The sequence below is a fragment of the Diceros bicornis genome, chromosome 24 (genome assembly GCF_020826845.1).
Source record: "Diceros bicornis minor isolate mBicDic1 chromosome 24, mDicBic1.mat.cur, whole genome shotgun sequence".
Taxonomy (NCBI): Eukaryota; Metazoa; Chordata; class Mammalia; order Perissodactyla; family Rhinocerotidae; genus Diceros; species Diceros bicornis.
This window is the reverse complement of record NC_080763.1, coordinates 46,464,942-46,486,853: the sequence shown is the minus strand read 5'-3', so window position 1 is coordinate 46,486,853 and position 21,912 is coordinate 46,464,942. Positions and strand designations below refer to the sequence as shown.

The following is a 21,912-nucleotide window of genomic DNA, read 5'->3' as shown; positions in this document are numbered from 1 at the left end:
TGGCCCGGCCTCTCTCCCCCTCCAGCAGGGTAGCTTGCACCTTATGTGGTGGCTCTGGGTCCCCAAAAGCACAAAAGCAGAAGCTGCCAGGCCTCCCTAAGGACTGGACCCAGATGCCCAGACTGTCCGTTCCGCTGGTTAAAGCCAGTGACGGGCCAGCCCAGAGCCAGAGTGGGAGGGGACCACACTAGGAGCGCTCACGGGGGCCATCTCTGAGGACCAGCTCCCACATTGTGCTACGGGGCTCAAGGTAGCTTTCCTGAGTCACGGGGTGACCACGTCCAGTTCCTGTGATGCTGTCGAGTTATCCAAAACTCGTCTACTGTGGGCTTCCACCACGGCAGCCTCGATCCCGGGTTCTCCGTGTGGGCATACTCATGTGGTGCCAACTCAGGTGGGAAGGGGCACGGCATCATTCTTTTGGTTTGCATTTCCCTGGTTCCTAGTGAAGGCGTAATAGTTTCCCATTGCTGCCGTGACAAATGACCATCATTCAGTGGCTTAAACTCCACAAATGTGTTCTCTCACAGCTCTGGGAGTCAGCGGTCTGACACGGGTCTCACTGGGCTGAAATCAAGTGTTGGCAGGGCTGTGCTCCTTCTGAAGACTCTAGGGGAGAATCTTTTTTTTTTTTTGCCTTTTCCAGCTTCTAGAGACACCTGCATTCCTTGGCTCGTGGCTCTTCTTCTCTATTCAAAGCCAGCAGCGTGGCATCATCCAGTCTCTCTCTCCTCTGACCTTCCTGCCTCGCTCTCATAAGGACCTTGTGATGAAATGGGCCCCCCGGAAAGATCCAGGATCGTCTCCCCATCTCAAGGTCCTTAGTTTCGTCACATCTGCAAAGGTCCTTTTGCCATGTAAGGGGACATATTCATGGGGCCTGGGGATTAGGACGTGGACGTCTTTGGGGGCCATTATTCTGCCCTCCACAGAAGGTGAGTGGCCTCACGTGTTCGTTGCTGTCCCTCCCACTCTGGGCCGTTGCTGGCTCACACTCCTTGTCCATCTCTCTGCTGCGTGTAGAAGGTCATTGTGTTCTTCTGTTTGTTATATGTGCCACAGATATGTGTCCAGGCTCCGCGTTGTCCTCGTTTCACAGCCAGGGTGCCAGCAGGAAACAACTGGCACTCTCAAGTGGGCAATTTGAGGAGAGTTTAACAAGGGACTATTTGCGAAGGTGCAGAGAAACCAACAAGGGACGGTGCAGTACCCAGGCTGACAACACCAGAGCCATTGCCAGCCCTAAGCCTGAAGGGGCGAGGTGGGGGAGGTTCCTGGATTGCCTCCCTGGTGGGTACTGGGGGCGCAGTGAGGGCCCAGAGAGTGAATGTATGTGGTACACCTCACACACGCTTGCACACGCACTCACACACACGCACTGCGTCTCTGGCTGAACGACGGGCGGTGATATTTCTTGGCCTTTGCACACACAGCTCCCTTCGCCCCGCACCTTCCCCTGCCCACCCCTGGCTCTGCCTCTGGCCACCGCCTCCCTGAGCCGGCAGAGTCCTAGTGCACGGTGATGGCGAGCATCCACCTCCATCTCCACAGCACCTGGCCCGGGCCAGCAAAGGGCCAGGAAGGGGCTGTCCTCAGAGAGGCAGCCCAGTGCAGCAGGAAGGGCCAAGGGCTCCGCTTCAGAGGCTGAAGGCATGAGTCCTGGGGAGGTGAGCTAACATCGCGGAGCTCCACTCTCCTCTGGGAGGACTGGGAGCAACCATACCTGAGTCCGCCGTGCCGCTCAGGAACCAACCCCACCCCTGGGACTCACAGCCACTGTGTGTCTGAGTGAAGGCACGTGTTGCGTGTGTGCCTGAGGGTGTGAGCAAGTGGGGTATGTGCAGGCCTGGACCTGGTGTGAGGAGGGGGCCTGTCCAGATGGTCCGAGGGCCCTGGGGCCGGACGGTCAGGGCCAGCTTCAGAGGGGTGCATCCTGGGCAGTTGTACAGGGCCCCTCGCTCGAAGGGCCCCATGCTTGATTTACTGCTCTGCTGTCACCATCTTGAAATTCTCAACAAGTTTTGCCTTTGCACTTGTGTTTTGAAGTCAGACGGGACACTGGAGTATGCAGGCGAGCAGAGGAGACAGGATGCTATGCACGGCCCTGTTCCCTGCCGTCCCCTTGCACGCAGCATTCTGGATGCCCCAGGAACACAGGGTGTCAGTGGACCCGCAACCCGGGGGAGTTCAGCGAGACTCAGCGGGTACAGGGAAGCGTGTATGGAAGCTGTCAACCGCTTGTCCTGAAAGTGATGGCCCAGAGGAAAGGGAAGATCGGGCCCCATGGCTCCTTTTCTTTCAGTGCCTCCTTCCTCATCAGCAAACTGAAGACAGAGAATGTCCGTCAATTGTGTGTGTACCAAGCAGTGAAAGAAAAACCGTCGAGTCAATTCTGCACAGCGTTTCCACTATCCTGGGGAGAATGAAACGCACGTGGAGGGACAAGCTACGAAATATGGCTTGTGTAATTTCAATGACTCCACGTATGGATTAAATGCTCTCGTCCTTGCATTTAAAACTGGAAAGGTGAATGATAGGATTCATGCTAATAATTTGTGATGGTTAATTTATGTGTCAACTTGACTGGGCCCCAGAGTACCCAGCTATTTGGTCAAACATTATTCTGGGTGTGTCTGTGAGGGTATTTCTGGAGGAGAATAACATTTGAATCAGTAGACTGAGTAAAGCAGATTACCCTCGTCAATGTGGGTGAGCCTTGTCCAATCAGTTGAAGGCCCGAATGAAAAGCTGAGTAACGGAGAATTCACTCTCTCTGCCTGACCGACTTGGGGCTGGGACATCATTCTTCTCCTGCCTTCAGGCTCAGACTTGGGCTGGAACTTACATCCTTGGCTCTCCTGGGCCTTCACAATCGGACTGGAACTTACATCAACAGCTCTCTGGGGTCTCTGGCTTGCTGACTGCAAATCTTGGACTTCTCAGCCTCCATAATCACATGAGCCATTTCCTTATAGTCAAACCTCTCTCTCTCTATTCTATTGGCTCTGTTCCCCCGGAGAACCCAGACTAATACATAATTCAAAATGTTAATTTTTCTTTATTTATAATGACATTAAATAGCAAATAAGCACCCAACAAGTTGAGGTACTAAGGAAGAAAGGAAAAAGCTTTACATTTGTGCCTTTAATGGTACTTTTCCCCTGTTTTTGAACAAGGGGCCCTGCATTTTCGTTTTGCACAAGGCCCTGCAAATTATGCAGCTGGCTGTGCTGATGGTCATTTCTTCCTCGGCTCCAGGTCACCACGTGCAGTCTCTGGAGAGTCTGGGGGCCTCTCTCTGGCCACAGGGGCCCAGCTGTCTCTGGAAGATGGAACCGAATATCCTAAAGACTGTGGCTTCATCTTTCCCATCGCAGGCCTTTGAGATCTGCGGCTGCCCCTACCTGCACCTCAGAGAGATTGCATTATTGTTTCCTCCTGCCCTCCACTTAGGACTGTCAAATTTAGAAAAACAAACAACCCAGGATGTCCAGTTAAATCTGAATATCAGATAAACAATGAATGATTTTTTTTTTTTTAGTGTAAGTATATCCATGCAATATTTGGGACATTCTCATACCAAAAAATTATTTGTTGTTTATCTGAAATTCACATTTAACTAGGTGTCCTGTATTTTTTCAGCAACCTACCCCCTTTCTCCCTCCCAAATATCTCTCACCTCAGCACCAGCCCCCAAAGCCCCCACCTCCCACCCCCGGGGCCTGGTCCAGAACTCACCATCTCCAGCCAGAGCCTTTCTCTGCCCTGGCCTCCCCGCCTCCAGGTCTCGACTTGCCACAGCCACTGTTTCTGCTGTTTTTAGTTTTATTTCTCTGTCATAAGAGCAGTACATGTTCACCACAGAAAAATCACAGGCTACAGACAAGCAATGAGAAGAAAGTAAGAAAACACGCATAATCCCACCCACACAGAGACAGCTACTGTGAATTCCTCGGGGGAGATTTTTCTAGAGCAGCATGTGTGTGCATCTTTGCAGATATTAAAAAAGAGCACGCACACTCGCCGCCGTTTCAGACCCACTGTCCTGTGAGCTGCGTTTTCACGCAGCTGCAGGGGGAGGAACCCGTCCGCGTCGGGGAGGCTCACGTGCCCTAATTCATTTCAGCCGCCATGAGGGGGACGCTGCGTATCCTGATGGTCAACTCCCCGGCAATGGGGTCAGAGGGGCCTGTGGTCAAAGCCGCTTTCTAGTTGATGACCTCGTGTATCAGTCAGCTAGGCTGCTGTAACAAGCACCAAAGACTCAGGGGCTTAAACCACAGACATGTATTTTCTCAGTTCTGGAGGCTACGAGTCTGAGATCAAGGTGTCAGCAGGGCTGGTTTCTCCTCAGGCCTCCCTCCTTGGCTCGTAGATGGCCGTCTTCCCCTTGTGTCCTCGCATGGTCTTTCTTCTGTGTGTGTCTGTGTCCTGATCTCCTCTTCTTTTAAGGACACCAGTCACCTTGGATTAGGGTCCACTCCAATGACCTCATCCTAACCTAATTACCTCTTTAAAGACCCTATCTCCAAATAAGGTCACATTCTGAGGTGCTCGGGGTTAGGACTTCAACATATGAATTCTGGAGGAGGACACAGATCAGCCCATAGCACCTTGGCCCAGCTTACCCCAACCATGCCAAGCCTCAGTTTCTTCATCAATGAAATGGGTGAATGATGGTACTCATCTAAGAGGGATGTTAGGATGAGCAAATCAAACAGTCCTGCTAAAGCACTTTGCCCAATGCCTGGCCCCCAGAGCCAACACTCAGATGTCACTTCTCACTACTCCATGTGTGGGTCGCCCCACAGATTGGCACGTTACTTCTCTGCAATGGACGTCTGGATAATACAAAGGGGAGGCCGTGGGCCTCTCGGTAGCCACCTACCCCTTTGCCCAATAGTTGGATTGTTTCCTTCAGGTAAATACCTAGAGGACAGTTGCTGGGTCAAAAGCAGAGATGCCAGTCTGCCCCCTGGAAGTGCACCTGTGCCTCTGTCAGTGGTGGATGGTGGACGTGCCCAGTGCCCATCTACCCCCATCCCCAGGCATCTGACGCCCCTTCCCCTCTCCCTCTGACCTCCCTGATTTCCTATCTGAGGCTCCCATCCCTGCAGCTCAGCAGAGACCTCGGGCTGATGCCCAAGCCCCCAAGCCGGCCCCAACACTTCTCTCTGCTTCCCCCTCCTCCTCCACCTCACCACCCTCTGGCTGTGCAGCCATACTGGCGTCTCCTGGCTTTCTGAACACAATTTGCATTTTTGGGCCTCCCCGGCTTTACACTGGCAGTGCCCTCTGCCAAGGATGCCCTTCCTTCCATGTCTTCCTGGAAGAGGCACTTGTGCATTCAAGAGGCAAATTTCTCTATGTACTCTTTAAATGCCCCTCCTCCCTCTCCCTGCTTAAAGCCAAACCGTGTGCTAAGCTGAAGGGGTCTTTGAAAATACCAGTGATGAGGATGATGGTGATGATAACAATAAGAATAATGGTGGTCTCACCCCTCCTCCCCACTGATCCCAGCATTCCTTGAGAGCAGAGATGAGTTCCTGAGGTTGGGGGTGGGATGCTTAGATTTCCGAAGGTGCCTGGCACGAGTTAGCCCGCAGGCACAGACCTGCTCAGACTAGAGGTATGGACAGGATAGGGGAATGGCAGGAGCAAGTGAGTGGGGGTGGGTGGGAGTGATCATCAAACACAGCAGCATGATCCTGATAGGACTGTCAGGAGGTGAAGTCGAGTCCGGAAGGAAACACATCCAATAGTTCACAGGGGCCATCCTGGATGAGGGACACTCCAGTGGTGGCTGTCAAACATTTCCAAACATTTTTGATCCCTCAGGAGAAATACATTTCACATCAACCACCTTGTACACACACACACACACACACACACACACACACACACTTGAAATAAGCCTCAGGAAACTATGGTTACCCTAGGTGAAATGTACACTGGTATTCACATTGTATTTATTCTACTTCAGTTCTTCAAAATCCTCGACTTGATCTGATAAGTTGATTTCATGACCCCCTGCTGGGTCCTGACAGACAGTTTGAAAAATTCTGCTATAAGCCAGGCTTGTACTTTCTGCTCTGTGTTCTGTATTTAAAATTTAATGTGGAAAACGGATTTATGTATTATATTCATATTTTTCACTTAAAAATAAATGAGAGAGAGAGAGAGAGCAGTGGGAAAATACAAAACAATAAAATCAAATAGACTTTCTGGAAGGCAGTTGAGCAAAATGTGGCAAACAGACGTCTTTCAAGACGTGCACGTGTCTTGACCTGGCAATTTCACTTTAAGAAACGTGCTCGCGGGGGTGAGTGGTGTGCACAGGCTGGTCGCCGCGGTCACAATAAGAATAACGTTTATCCCAATGAAGCATCTCTCACACCGGGAGCGCCCGTGGAGCCATCCCTGGTTGTCCGTTCGACCACGTGGCAGTGGCGCCATTCGAGACATTTACTGACGTGGAAAGAGAGGGTACCGAGGAGTCAAAAGTAGATACCGGGTTTCAAAAGGATCATCTCGCTCTGTTTTAAAAATGTATCTTTACAAGTGTGGGGAACGGGGAGAGGCAAGTTTGAAAGTGCACACACCAGGAGGCTACCTGGGGCTGCTTTTATTTTCTCCTCGGGACTTTTCCGTGTTTTCTGCAATGAGCATGCTTTACTTTTATAAGAACAGATTTTAAAGAAGAGAGAAAGAGAAGGAAGAAAAAGAAGAAACAAAAAAAGAAGGGGGGAAAGGGAAGAGAAAGAAATGGAAAGATGAAGGGGAGGACGAGAGAGAGGGAGGGAGAAGAGAAAGAAGGAAAAACAGAGGATGCTGGAACTCCGGTGGAGCGCTGAGCGCGCCGGGCCGCGTGGGCAGTGGCAAGAGCTGTAGGTCCGCGCGCTGAGCGCTCCGAGTTTTGGTCCGGGGAGCCCGAGGAGGCCGAGGGGGCGCAGGCTCCGCGGGGAGGAAAGGTCGCTTAGCGTAGCCAACTAGAACCCCAAGTGGTGGGCCAGGACTGGGAGCAGCCGGAGCACGCGGTGGGGCCACGCGGCGGATCCCCGCTACCAAGCCCCCATCTGGGCCAGCGAGGGCCGGAGCTCAGGCCGGGCCCTCCCCGGTGCCCAGCCTCATCCCGGCTGCTGGCTCCGTATTCTTCCTGGGGGTTTCAGAGTGAGATGAAGCGCGCGGGAGGAGGGGGAGGGGAGGAGATGCAGAAATACCATCTGTGCCAATTTTTCTTAAAAGTTATTTTTCAATTTATATACTTTTAAAGCAAAAAGCAAAAGAATTCCCCAAGCTCAGTGTCAATTCCAAAAAGTTTTCACGGAGGAGCAGAGTGGGGGCCGGGCGCGGAATTGGAGACCGCGTAGGTGGGGCAGGCACCGCTCTCTTCCATCCCTCCTGCTGCGCCCCCCACTCGCCCACGCAAATCCCCTCCTCTCACGTGCGCGCGCGCTCACACCCAAGGGCTCACCGACACTCACCCACTCCCATCCCGCGACGCCGACGGTCCTGGGTTCCCGGGTCGGCGAAATTCGGCTGTTCATGCTCCCCCAGCTCCCGATCCACAGCCTCCCGCCTCAGTGCTCTTTCCTCTGTCTCCCCCTACCCACTTTTCTGCTCAAGGTGACATTAGCAGAGGGAGGTGGGGGCCGCACTAAAGTCGTGCTCCGGGCGTCGCCCTCACCTAGGGAGCAGCCGCGGAGACAGTGAGGGCGGGGATTGCGCGCGAGCGCCTGCTCTTGACTGCGGGCAGGAATCTGTGCCTAACGCCACGACCCCCTCCTCCCCCACCCCCGTCCCTCTCTTTCTGGTCTCTCGAAGCTCATCCACCTCGTTCCCCTTCTCCTCTTCCCAGCCCCCAGCACGTTGCGGGGTGGTGGGGGTGGTGGTGGTGAGGTTTGGCTCGAACTTGGGGAAGCGGAGGAGGAGGGGCAGGAGGAGGGGAGTCTTGGGCGGGGGGCGCACTCCGCACCATGCCCGCCTCACAGTAGGAGCTGCTGCTAAATGATGGCGCTGCGTGCTCGCCCTCCCTTCGCCGTCACCTCTCCCTCCGCTACCATGCGTTTTGCGCCTCCCGAAGACCCCAGCAGCCAGGCCGGGATTAGGGAAGGTGGGGGAAGACGATTTTGCAGGTGCGGGAAGGGGGTGAGGGAGAAGCCAGGTGCTGGAAAGGGGCTAGGGAGGAGCCAGGTGTGCAGAGGCGCCCGCGGTGGGCGGGAGTGCATCTCTGCCTGGTCCAAAGCGCTCCCTGGCCCTCCAACCCCCTCCCCCACACCGTCGGACGCTCGGAGATGTTAGACGGGCGGCTGCAGGGGCAGCTGTAACTGAATGTGCATGTGTGCGTGTGTGCGCGCGCGCGCGCGTCAGCGAGTGAGGACCCCATGCCTCTCCCGCCTCGCTCCAGGACTCCTCGGGCTCGGCTTCTTCATTCTTCTCCGGACCCCACGTTCCCCACCCCAGGTGTGTGCGCGCGCGCGCGCGCATGTGTATGCCCCCGGGCACCGCCACAGATCCCTTTACCTCTTCCTTCACCTCCCTCGCCCCTGCCAGCGTTGGCTCTTTCTCGCCACCCTTCCCCCCAGGGTCACTATGGGGACGCGAGGGAGAGATTTGTGTTTAATTCCTGCCGCTATTCAGAGGGAAGAAAAAATAAAGGGACGAAAGGCAACCTGAAAGCAGTTTACTTCAAGCCTTTATTATTGTAGCGCAAAAGAAGTTTATATACAAGGAATATTTCCAGCAAAACACTCACCAAATGGCTTTTGAATCACCGGCTCCCAATCTCCTGGCCCCGCACTCGGCAGCTTTGCCCAGGAGTCCCCTCACTCGGAGTCCCCAGGCTCTCCCCCCATCTCCCTTTCCCCTGACTCCACTACCCAAACCCCGTTTCCCAGGAGCCCCAGCCTCTTCCCTCTCCCTGGGGCGCTGCGAACCTCGCCAATGCCTTTCAAGCCTTCTTCCTCTGGTCCTGAAACAGCCCCCCACCCTCCCTCTCCCACCCCGTTTATGCTGGTTTCCTCACGGAAACCCAGAGCACTTTCCCCCTCTTGTTTTAGGCGCTGCTTCGAGACCCCTGCAATTCAGAACCAGCCCGTGGTCAAGACCAGTTAGAGCCAGTTCCTCATCAGCAGTGGGGCTCGTGAGCACCCAAAATAAGGGGGGAAAACAACTCTGCCCACCCTTCCCCATCCCAAGCCCCCTCCCCCAACTCAGGGACAAGAAATAGACACAAAAGCAGCAGGGCATCCTCTCCCGGCGCGCAACAGGTGTGGGTGCCAGGCAACTGGGCAAGCGGCACACACGCTGCTGGAACCCAGCTGCGCACAGGGCAAGCGGGCGCCGCTAAAGTCTCTTTGCGCGGGGCCGCTGCGCCTGGCTAAAGGCATGCCGGCTCTTCTCTGGGGAGGGGTGTGAGAGAGCACAGCAGGGGCCTCTGTGGGGACAAGTCCAGGGGCACACAGGCAAGGATGTCGCGGCATCTGCACTCAGAAGGGGGTTTAGAGTGAGCCAGGCAGGTACAGGTGAAGGACAGTCACACAAGCAGAGTTTGGGGAGAGTCTTCAGGTGGCTTGGCTGAGGGTGCAGACTCAGCCTGCTATCCCTGACTCAGCACAGCTGTGTCACTGGGCCCTGGCCAAGCCTGACTTCGTTTGGGGTGTATGCACGTGGGCTTCGAAGGCTCGAAGGCATGGCCACCGAGTTAAGTCAATTGTTCATTGGTTGTTTACACTCGACGGGGCTGAACTCCGTGCAGCTGCTCGTCGTAGTGCTCCAGCCAGGTTCGCAGCTCGGAGACCTGGTAGCCGTCTGGGCCACGGCCACCCTGGTACATAATGGTGCCTCTTTGGATGACGTAGAGGCGCTCGAAGTAGGCGCCATAGGCCGAGCTGCTGGAGTTGGCCATGGTGTCGAGGACAAGAGAGCAGCCAGGCACTCCTTGCTGCAGCACGCGAGCCGCGCTGACCCGGTCCTCCAGGCTTCGGTGCTGAGGGATGATGTAGGGGGAGTCTGTGGTGACCCAGCCGTCGGAGGGATGCGCTTCCTCGATGTAGATGATGAGGAAGTCGACGTCGCGCTGGTACTTACTGACCAGGCGCCGGAAGGCGCTCATGCGCGCCATGAACGGTGGTCAGGTGCAGCTGCCGAAATTGAGCACCAGCGGGCGGTTTCCTCGCGCGTAGTCGAGGATATGCTGGTTCTGGAAGCCGTCGGGTAGGACCACCTCGGAGTTGGGCGCCGGACCACCCTCGTGCGCCTGCTTGAAGAAATCCAACTTCTGGCCGTACCACACCGCCTTCAGCGACGCCAGGGTGCACAGGCGGTTGTCGTCGGACACGCAGATGGGCGGGTCGTCGGGGGGCACCTCCTCGCCATCACAGTTGAACTCCCCTTCAGGTTCTGGCTGCCCCCGGCGCTGGCGGCTCAGGAAATGCTTGCGGATGCACAGAAAGTCGAGGAGCCAGAGCATGAAGGCCGTGCCGAGGAAGCGCGGGAAGAGCACGAGGCACGAGGCGGTCTGGGCGCAGAGCCTCAGGGCGTGAAGCAGTAGGGAGCGGAGCATGGTCGCTGCAGCCCCCAAAGCCCCCTGGGACCCGCCGCCTTCTCCCACCTCCAACCGCGGGGCGGCCTGGCAAGGCATCTGGGCTTCGGCCGTGAGGGAGCTCGATTTATAGCCGAGGCTTCAATTGGCGGGAGACTCCACCTCCGGCCCGGGCCCGCCCCCTTGCAACTTGAGCCCGGAGGGATCACCCAGCGGCGCAGCCAATGCCTTAGAAATCGTGGGCCGGGGGCGGGCGCAGGCGGCCGGAGGGCGGGGTCGCCGGGCCAGGGGCCGGCGGGGGCGGGGCCGGGCCCCGAAGCCAGCTCTCGGGGGCGGGTGACCCCGGCCACGGCTGCCGCCCGGGACGGGGAGCTGGACCAGGAACCCAGGCGTCCGCTGCGGAGGTCCTCCTGCTAGTGCGAGCGCCGGCGCGGCCCTGGTCCCGGCGGCCTGGCCCCGGCCCGCGCCCCGCTCGCCGCGCACCTGAGCGGAGCTCCCCGGCGCTCGCCGCACGGCTCCAGAGCTCCGGTTCGCTTCCCGCGCGCCGCCGCCAACGCCGCCCCCGCCGCTGCTGCTCGTGCGGGGCCGCTGCCCAGGTGCCGCGGGAGTCCGGGTCTGCGGCCGCCGCTTCGCTCGCTCCGGCTCCTGCCCCGCCGGGGATGCGGGCCAGCGAGGAGGCAACTTTGGGCCCCCGCCGCCTTCCCTGTTCGCCCGCGGGCGCCGCTCGCCTCCCGGAGCCCGCCCGCCCGCTCGCCTCCCGCGCGCGCTCACACTCGCGCCTCGCACACGGCCGCCCCCCGCACCGCCCCGCCACGCACACCGCGCTCGGCGCCCCCCGCCGCTGCCCGAGCCCGCCGCGCGCCACCCCGGCCCGCGCAGCCCCTGCCGCGCCCGCCCCGTCCCATCTCGTCCCTACTCGGCGCCGCTGTTCTCGGGTCGGCGGCCTCCGGGGCCCAGCGGGGAGGTGCGGAGGGCAGGGCCCGCGGCCGGCTAGCTCCCGGCGCCGGAGACGGGGAGCGCTGGGGAAAGCAGCGCCTTCCCTGCGCCCAGCGGAGCCGGGAGCGCTGCAGGCGCGGGGCGCCGCGGGCGCGGGGCGCAGGGCAGCGGGCGCGGGGCGGCGGCGGCCCCGGGCGGCTCTCCCACTAGGGGTAGCTGTTGCCTGAACGCCAGAGCGCTCCCCTCTCGCCGCTTGCCTCGCCCGGCGCAGCCCCGGCCGCCGGGCGCACCCGTCCCGTGCGTCCCCGGACGTTGCTCTCTGCCCCGGGAACGTCGAGACTGGAGCGCCCGAGCTGAGCCACCTTCGCCGACCCCGAGCGCAGCGGCCCAACTCACCGCGGCGGCGCCCGGACGCGTAAAGTGCGTACTTTCAACTGAGAATTTCAAGCTGAGGCTTTTAGGGGTGCGGGGCAACTCCCCAACTCCGCGGGGCCCTGGTCGGCCCTGCCGCCGCGTCCGAGACCTTCTTACTCCTCACAGCGCGCGGCCTGGGCCGGCGACTTGGGCTCAGGGGCCGGGCGGGGAAGTCCTCGACCTGGGGCCCCGAAGCCGGGAGCAAGTCTCACTTCGCTTCGGCCCTACTTGCCCTGCGGGGCGAGGCCTGAGCCCGGTCGGGAGCGATTTGCACCCTGTCTGGGGAGTCGAGCCGCCCGGGACGCCCTCGCAGTCCCGGGGACTTGTCTGGGGCGGCGGTGGCGGAGCCCAAGTCCAGCGCCACCGCCCCCAGTGTCCCGTGCGCCGCCGGCCCGGGGACGGGCCGCCTAACTTCTTCCCGGGACGGAGACAGCGCCCGCGCCCCCGCCAAGGTGAGAGCTCGCTGGGCGGGATAGAGCGAGGGCGAATCGGTCTCGGTGCGGCGGCGGCGACGAGGGAACAAGTCGGGAGAAGTCAACCGCAGGGCAAGGAGCCCCCGCCCAGGACCCGGTGCGACCCAGCGGGCGCGAGGGTGGACGCCCCGCCTTGGGCGGGGGTCCTCACCTCCGGGTTTTGCGGCCCTGGGGGGACTCGCTGCTAGGTGAGCTCCCCGCTTGACCCTTGGCTGCAGCAGGTCAAGACCCCGAGTGGAAGGCAGGGGTCGCGTGAGTGAGCCCCTTTTCTCTCTCTGCCCGCGGGCGATTTTTCTGCTGCCTGGGGCAGAGGCGTGGGGGCTGCACGGCCCCGGGAACTGCCCACCAGAGGAAGGCCAGCCCGGTACTCGCTCTTCTCAGCGCGCACACTGCACCTGACCACCCTGGGTGGGGGTCCTTAAGGTGGGTTAGGAGTTCTCTGAGTCGAACCTGGCTGGGGACGGGGGTGGGGGTTGGGGGGGTGGAGGGTGGTCCCAATTGTCTGCCCCTACCGCAGGGCGCCTCTGAGTTAGCCATTTGTTTTCTTGTCTTGCCTCTAATTTGGGGGGAGGGTGTAGTGAGAGTAGCCTTCTGCTTGGCAGGTCTTGAGAGGAGATTTGGGGGCCTGGGGTCGCCCCCTCTTGGGCAGGGGCAAGGGGAGTCCCAGCTTTGTTGAACCAGCTCAAGCCTTGATGCCTTGATTTTTGGGGGTGCCAGTCTAGGACCTGTGTCCTGCCCCCACTCCCACAGGAGCTGGGACAGGGCCGTGGGGCAGTTCCCCCTCCCCAGGTCTTCCCACATGTAGTCTCAGAAAATGAAAAAAACCACCTTGGGGTGGGAGAACATGTGTGCTGCCTGGGATCTGGTGGTGGTGGAGTGTTTGTGGAAGGAGCGTTCTGGGCAGATGTGTGACTGATCCCTCTGGTCCCCTCTGCCGGCTGGCGCAGCCCCACCAGCAGCATGGACCCACCGGGGTCCAGCCCAGGGTGCTCAGGAGAGCTGCCTTAGTCCTTAGGGCTGTCAGCCGCTCTGGGGGATCTTGGTCTGTTCCTTGGGCTGACAGGCTGTGCCCCAGGCCTCTGGATTCCAGAACATCTGTCAAGGCGCTCAGGACCGTCTGGCTCTGACAGCCGCTTATGCAGGTGAGGGCAGACCCAAGGTCCAGGTGGTCCTGGCCTTTGGGATACAGACCTGGCTTGGTGACTCTCACTGCAGACTCTATCCCCGCACTGTGCTCCTCCCTCTCTCTCTTCTTCTCCCAAACCCTCTCTCCTCCCCAAGCAGCCCCTGCGCCCCTCCCTAGGGCAGAACCTCAGCTCATCTTAGACCTGGCCCTTCCTACCCGCTGCCCATCCTGTGCTGACCTGTCCTGGGGGGCTCAGCAGTGAAAGTCCTGGCCTGAGGCCAAGACCCATCTGGGACCTGAGGGAGTGCCAGGCCTCACCTAGAGGCCTCTTCACTGGGGGGACCAGAGTTGGAGCTGGGGCTGGTTCCCATGCCATGGAGCCTGGTAAGGCATGCCCCCTTTCCTGCCTGCCCTCTCACAGCTCCAGCAGGGGGCGGGCAGAGGAAAGGAAAGGAAGGACCAATTGAACTGGGTCCATTTGGAGTCCAGGAGCAACGCTGAGAGGGGCTGGGGGAGGGGACAGGCGGCTGGAGGAGGGGTGGCCTCCTTGCTTCCCCGACCAGCCTCAGGGGGCTGTCTCCCTGTGAAAGCGGGGCTGGGAGGGCCTGCTGGGGCTCTGACCCCTCCCTGGGATTGCCTTGTCCGGGGCTGGGTGGGTGGGTGTGTGGTGGGCATAGCCTCTGTCTCTACCCCGGCAGAGCAACTCCCGGGGCCCAGAGAGGTTGATGCTGGGCCACCCTGCAGGAGGAGGTGGGCCAGCCCTCACGCCTGGTGAAGAGTGTCAGAGAACTGCAGGTGTGCACTGTTCGTGACCTGGCTGCCTGGGCTTCAGCCCTCCTTGGCCACTGACCCCTTCTCTGACCCTCCCACTGCGCTGGCCTCTTGATGCTCGGGCAATTCCCAGGCACTGTCTTGCTTCTGAGCCTCCACTCATGCTGTTCCCTCTGCTCTTTTTCCTTCTCTGGTGATTCTTATTCCTCTACCTCCACTGCCTTCACCTCTGCCTGGGCCCAGCCTGCCCCGCCCCCCCACAGAGAGCAGAGCCCTCCCTTCGTGCCCTCCTGTGGCCTCCTGTGCCCTCGGCTGCTGCAGCCTCAGCATGGGCGTGTCTCGCCCCGGTGTCTGTGTCTGCTGCTGCTCAGGCCCTGCTCCTCCCAGGCTGGCCCACGGGGAGCCTCTACAGTGACTGTCCAAGCCCAGCCCTGCAGGAGCCCAATAAACCTTTGTGAAATGAGAAAATGGGTGCAGCGTGACTTAACTGAAACCTTGTTTCTGGAGAATTTCAAGACATTTCATTCTACGCTTTTGCACACCAGCAGCAGTGAACGAGGTAGGGCGTGTCGGCAGCCGGGGCCCGGTGAGGCCTCACAGGACCTGTGGCCACGAGCGGACAGTGCCTGGGAAGCCCCCTCGGGTACGGCATCTGATGAATCCACCCATCCCCTGGCCACTGGGTCAGTCTGTCTCCTTCTGGGATAGGCAGGTCCTCACATGGGCACCTGGGGCCCTCGCACAGATGCGTTCACACTTCTCATTTGCTTCAGGAATGGTTTCTTTTTTCCAGACTTCCCTCCACCTCTCCTGATTCCCGTGTGGCCAGGCTGGACAGATGGACAGCCTGCAGGAGGGCAGTGGCTGAGGGCACAGGGGTCTGGTTGAGATAGTAGGTCTCTGTCCCTCTTCACGTGACGGGCCCCAGCGGGCACCCTCCTGGAGTGCCAGGAGGACTGAGGTTGATGGTGGGGCTCTAGGGCGGGCAGGCAGTCCAGGAGCCAGGCCAGGAGGGCATGTTGGGGCCCCAGGACCTGGATGCAGTGGGGGTGTTTGGCAGCGTTCTGGGGTTGGAGGAGGCTGGGGCTCTGGGCCAAGGAGAAGGCCTGGGAGGTGATGCTCCAGCTACGTGCTTTGTGACCTTGGCATGTCTTGTCCTTCCCTTGGGCCTCATCTGCATTGCAAGGGACTGGGTGCCTACTGTCCAGTTCTTCCCCATGCTGTCCCTCCACAACTGCAGAAGGTTTTAGGAAGTTCTGTAGGACGTGCCCTGACCCTGCGTGCTGCTCTGGGGCTGGTGAGACCCCACTTGAGGACAGAAAATGCCTCTGGCCTCATGTTTTCTTACCTGCTCCCAGGCCGTCTTTTACCTGCCCCGTTTGTGCCACAGCTTTGGGGCGCTCACATTTTGGCCCATCCCCACCCCTCAAACCCAGCTTGGGCTCTGACTTGTTCCTGCCCCGAGTGCACACACAGGTGAGCATCCACCATGCTCCCTGGTGCTCAGCCAGGCCCCTCTGCCAGAGGCCCTGTACGGGAGGCTGCCCGTGGGTGCCCGGGGCCTGCCTGGGGCTGGACTGGTCATTGGGATCCTGGGCCATTTGTGCGAAGGGCAGACGCTGCTCTGAACCCTGAGGCTGGCTGGAGGGCCACCTTTGGGTCAGTGCATCCTGTCCATCTCTTACTCTCTCTAGAAAAAGGTGGGGTTCAACCAGCCAGCAGACAGGCACTTCTCTGAGCCTCAATTTCGTCAACTGAGAAGTGAGCCTGACATCATGAATGTGTTGTGTTCATCATGTCATGCAGGGCGGTGCCAGGGGGACGTGTGTGTGTGTGTGTGTGTGTGTGTGTGTGTGTGTGTCTTGTTTATACCCAGCCTTGTTCCAAAGTGCATGTCAAGCCTCTTGTAGGAAGCCCTGGAACACCAGGGGGTACCACAAGTGAGAAGAAAAAGTAAAAACAGGAGGAAGGATCTGCTTCCCATTGGGGACACGGTGGGGCCCCCGGCGTCCTCCACAGGGGGCCACGGACCTGTTGCAGATTTTGCCCTGAATATCCTGATGGTGAAACCTGACTGGTTATGATTCCCATTGTCCCAAAGATACAAATGGCCGTCCAGCTGTGCCAAATGCACTGCTGTGCGTGTGACCATGGTGCTCAGAATCACAGCAACACAGCCTCTGAGGCAGGCTGGCCTCCACCTCCGTGGGCTCTCCGGAATCATCACAGTGCAGGTGCCCCAGGGCTGTGTGCGAATTAAATGAGATGAGGCGGTGGCTTGGCATTGCCCAGGGCTCAGCGGGGGGTTAAAGCGGTGATGGGATGTGCTCGCTGATGGTGGCTCCCAGCAGCCCCGGGCTGTTTTATGGTGAGAGCGTCCTCCTGAACTGTTTGTCCTTTTGGGACCTCCTCCCCCGGACCCTGAAGCCTGGGTCCACGCCAGGCTCCCAGAGGGGTCCTGGGCTTCAGGGGCCGGGGATGAGTGAGTCAGGCATGTTGTCTGTCCTTGAGGAGCCCCCCACCGCGGCCAGGGCCCTGGGAGGGGTAGGTGTGCTTGAGGGGGATGCTCTGGGCCTCCCTCCTCACTCTGGCTCACAGGGCCCCTAGTCTTCCATAGGACCTTCCAGAGCAGGGGGAGGGGACAAAAGGCAGGGAAGGCTGTGTCCGTGCGGCTCTGTGTGTCTACCACGGCCACACTGTGTGATCTCAGGCAAGTTACCTCAACTCTCTGTGCCTCCATCTGGTCATTTGTGCAATGGACAGAACATTCAACGCCACCTCCCAGGGAGGTTATTGGGAGAAAACCTACAGTTGTGCACGCATAGCCCCTGGAATAGAGTCCAGCGCCCGGGAGTGCTGAGTGAATAATAGTGACTGCGGGCGCCGAGTCCCCACCATAGGCCAAGTGCTTGGAGCTGGTCTCATAACCCTGCTCTTCGGGTGGGCCTGGGAACTCTTGCTCTGGGGCACTTCAGGAGCTTGTGTCCGGGACCCACCAGTGTGGTCCACTCCTTCCCCTTGCCCTGCCAAGTCTGTAAGTCGAGGGCTTCCCCATTCCAGACGCCCACCTCTGTGAAGCCTTTTGATCCCCAGGCACCTCCCTGTCCCCGTTAATTGTGTTTTGTTAGATCCCTTTAGGTTTGCACATGGCAGAAACTCGATCCAAACTAACTTAAGCTAGGAAGGAATTTAACAGTCCAGGAGAAGCCACGCCTTCAGGCACAGCTGCGTCCAGGTGCTCAACGGATGCTGCCAGGGTGCTGCCTCCCCAGGCTCTCAGCTTGTGTCTGTGCTGCACCAGCTTGATTCTCAGGTGGCTCTCCCTCCACACGTGGGCAGGGTAGCCCCTGGAGCGCTGGCTCTTGGGGTCACTGCAGCTCTTGGGTGCCCTGGCCACCCAGAGAGGAGAGAGCATAATTTACCCATGTCAGATCTCTAACAGAGGCCGGGGTGGGCTCAGCTCTCTTCCTCAGATCTGGGTCTTATGCCGATCCTCTGACAGAGATCCCAACTCATGTGAGCTGCAAGGATCATTCCAGATGGGAGGGGGGAGAGGTGCTGGCAGACATATATTGTCCTCCACACTAACTGCAAGGGTCACAATGACAATAGCAACTGCAGTGACAACGTGTGCCACATAATCGCACCTTCAATGGGGTGGAGACTTTTATTACCCCATTTCACAGATGAGAACGCTGAGGCTCAGAGAGAGGATTTGCCTGAGGACACACAGCTAATGTCTGACTCCAAAACTCACGCTTGCTAGTTAACGGGAGTGTTTAATCAGGGTACTCTGGGGTAGCAGGGGCCACCTGAGAGGGGGTGGAAAGGGGCGAGGGGAGGCCTGGAAGAGGGGATGTAGTGACCTGGTCTTTCGGTGGGGCGGGAGTCTCGGGAAGAGGAGGTCTGTGGGGGAGGCTGCTGAGTTCCTTGGGGACACGCTGAGTTGGAGGTGCCTCTGGGTCTCGGGAGAGGATGTCCAGGATGGGCGGGTGGAGGTGCTATCTCACATCATGGGAATAATTGCGGCCTTGTTTGCTTTCTTTTGAAATGTTGGTGTTGAGGAAAGATGGCTGCTGACAAGCCGAGGGAGAATGGCGGGAAGGAGGAGACCCATACCCCTCCACCTTGGTGGGGCAGCCCGCTAAACCCACATGGAGCAGGCTGCTGCCGCTGCTGGCCCTGCGCCCGCCACAGCCTCCACGACCGGGGCGCGGGGGCAAAGCCTGTGCAGCCACAGCCGCGGAGCCCGGAGCTCTCTGGCGGCTGTTTCAGCGCAAGCACTTCTCTGAGAATGGCATTTCCAGGGCCCTTGGGATGTGGCAGGCTGTAAGTGCCAGTTGGCCAAGGCTGTCCCAGAAGGACCAGGCCTTCCCATCTGAGGAGACGCTTGACCTTTGGAATCTCATGGACTTGATTCAAACCCTGACTCTGCCTCCTAGAGGCTGTGTGGCCTTGGGCGAGTTCCTGAACCTCTCTGGGATGGGGCTGCTCATCTGTGGAGGATGCTGGTTCCCTCTGCTCCTGGGTTTGTGGAGAGCCCGGGAGACAGTGGACGTGGTGTGTCTCACACAGGTGCTCCAGGAGCAGCAGCTGTGTGTGATTTCTTTTGTCAGTGTCCGATGGATCCGGTGGAAGGAGGTGGCAGCAGTCCGGCTCTGCAAGGGTGAAATTTGCCCTCACTGGCGGCGTCACAGGGTGTCGGGCCGTGAGTGGGGGTTGTGGTGACGGCCACGTGGCCAGAATGGACTGAGAGAGGCCTTCATTGCTCCTGCAGATCCCTCCACCAAGAAGGCCCTCCCTGCTCCCTCCTTCTCCAGCTGCAGAAATCCGTCTCCTTCTGGCCTTGGCACAACTGCCCTGTCCTCCTGACATTCTGCAAGGCCCCAGTCGGTCAGAGTGCTCTGCTCCCTGTGCTCCCTCGCTCCCTCACTGACCAGAGCTCCCTGCCTCGCCGTCTGCCGGGTCGCACACAGTGGGGCGGGCCCCAGGAGAGCTTCTGGATTTGAATCCACTCCCAGTGTGACCTCACACTAAGCCCTCAGCCTCTCTGAGCCCCAGTTGCTTGAGGGGTTGTGCCGGCACGGCTCAGAGCAGGCGCTGTCATCTGGTGTTAGGGACTCTATCCGCTATCTATTGCCATAGTCATGCTGGGTAGCAAATAACCCCACAGCAACAGGCGCTGTTTCTCACAGGCTGTGGGGTTCAGCTGGTCTGTGTCAGGTGTCCTGCTGATTGTGGTGGGCTCCCTGGCATGCGGGGGGCAGCTGGTGTCAGCTGGCCTGGGATGGCCCGGCTGGGTGGCGGCTCTGCTCTGCTCCTCGTGTCCCTCGTCCTCTGCAGGCTCGCCCCGGCCTGATCTCACGGGGACGGCAGGGGCACAGAAAGAAAGCCGTCCCAATGCACGAGCTCATTGAAGCCACGGCTCGTTCCGTGTCTGCTCACATCCCGTGGGCTCCCAGAGGTCGTGGGAGAGCACCCACAGGGGGTGAGGGCCCTGCAAGGCTCCTTGGCAAAGCAAGGGGCACAGGAAGTGTGAAGAATGACCTGTCGCAGGGATGGAGCCAGGACTGGAACCCGGGGGCTTCTGGCGGTGGTCGCACCCTCACCCCTGCCCTCCGGGCGCCAGTGCCCAAGCTGGACCAGACCCAGGCCCGTCTGACTCCGAAGCCCCATCTTGAGGGAAGATGTGTTTCTGCGGAGTCTCAGGTCCTTGCCCCTCCCCCGCCATAGCCGCACCTGAGGTGGAGCACTGGCCAGAGGCTGGAAGGCAGCTTTGGAGACAGGGAGGGGTCCCCCATGTCCTGGGGTCCAAATGGCACTGAGGGCTCACTGAGACACTTGATGAGTCCTCTGGGGAATGTCCCAGCTTCCCGCTTGGACACTGCCCCGTGTGTGACCTGGGGCATGCTCCCGCCCCTCTGGGCCTCCGTGTCCTCACCTCTACTATGGGGATGGACTCAGTGATTTGTAAAGGAACTTCCAGCCTAGGGCCTGGGGGGCAGGGGGCTCGGGGGCGGAGAGAGACAGAGAGTAAGGGTGAGAGAGAGCCGTCCAGAGAGAGAGACAGAGAGGAGTCCGGGGCGGGGGGCCAGGCTTAGTGTCTGCCTCTATTTGCCTCTTTCCAGAAGCTTCTGCAGGCTCCCCTTGGTGGGGGTGGGATGCGGGGGTGCAGGGGTTGGGTGGGTGATCCCCCTTCCAAGACTGATGACTTTACCACTGGCCTGCTGGGTGGGTCCTTGGGCAGAGGGCTGGGAGGGGCTGGGGGTCCCTCTGAAGAGGGGCCTGTGGCCTTGCCTCCCTTCCCGGCCTGGGGGGTGGTTCCTGGGACAGGAGTCTGCTATGGTTAAGCCGCTCAACGTGCTGGGAATACAGTTACCGGCGATCACTATGGAAACTCGATCCTAAGTTATCTTTTGGGAGCAGAGCGACAGCTGCGTTGACCACTCTGCCCAGGAGACGAGGGGCCAGGAAGCTTTAGCCCCTCAGTCAAGTCCCTACTGTGCGCCAAGTGCCCAGTGCAGTGTTTCCACGTGTCAGTCCCGCGGGGGGCATCTCTGTGCCCTCCCATAGCCGTGGAATCCATGGAGTCCAACCAAGAGGTGGGGCAGAGTGGCACGTTGAATCATTCATTCATTCATTCGTTCATTCAGCACCCATAGCGCTTTCTGAAGACCCAGACCAGCCTCTGTCCTGGAGGGGCTCCTGATCTGGGGGGTGAGAGCTGGAATTCCAGGTCAGTTTGGACGTTGGCCTGGAGCTGGCACTGCAGAGATGACCTCGTGGTCATGCCCTCAGACCAGCTGTCCTTACAAACCTGTGTGCCGCCGGGTCCCTACCCTGCGGCCAGCGGGACGAGATGCCGATGCTGATGGCAGAGGACCTGGGCCTGGCTTCTGCCCACAGTGAACTAACTTTGCTGGCGTTTCAGCGTGACTTGTTTGGGGATGTAAGGAATACAGTGGGTCGGGTTGAGGGGGTGGTGGGGGACAGGCAGAGTAACCACATGGCTGCCAGGCGGGGGGATTCCCATGGGGCTGGCCGGCCCCTGAACATCCTCACCCTGATGTCCCCTGGTGTCCTCAGCTGAGCCTGCTTCCTGTCCTGAAGGCTCAGAACTGAGGCCGAGCACTCCCCTGGGGGTGCTGCGGGGGCCTGGGGGTGGGCTGTGGATGGCGTGGCCTTCCCGGGCCCTTCTAGGTTTATGCCCCGGGAGTCGAGGAGTCCACGATTCTGGGATGCTGGCTCTGGGAACTGCTTCCCAAGACGGCAGGCCTGCCATGGGTCCCTGCTGGGGGGGTGGGGTGGGCAGTCAGCAGGGGGTGCCTACACCAGACAGGGAGAGCCCAGGGGAGGGCGTGGAAGCCCAGGAGGGCTTGATCCAGCCACAGGAAGCTGTGGTCAGGAGAGGCCGATGGAGTGGGCCGAGACCAGGATGGGGACACACCGGACCCTCCTTTTAGAGCAAATATTGAAAGGGGCAGGCTGGGAAGTGTTTGAGCAGGTGTCGGCTGAGTGTGCTGGGACAGAGGGCCTGAAAGAAGAGGAGTGTGCGCTTGTGGGGAAGCCCAGCCCTCAGCCAAGTCCCCAGCCTTCTTCCCCTCCTTCCCCTCTCCCGTCTTCCCATCCCATCTCCCTCCTTCCTCCTT

At 59.6% G+C, this 21,912-nt stretch overlaps 1 protein-coding gene across 1 annotated transcript; it reads right to left on the bottom strand.

Annotated features, from left to right (window-relative positions):
* Window positions 1-9,203: 9,203 nt before the first annotated feature.
* On the bottom strand, window positions 9,204-10,642 carry DIO3 (iodothyronine deiodinase 3). Its single transcript, XM_058567965.1, has one exon. The coding sequence runs from the start codon at window positions 10,640-10,642 to the stop codon at window positions 9,728-9,730; it is 915 nt and encodes a 304-aa protein (XP_058423948.1). The 3' UTR covers window positions 9,204-9,727.
* Window positions 10,643-21,912: the final 11,270 nt, after the last annotated feature.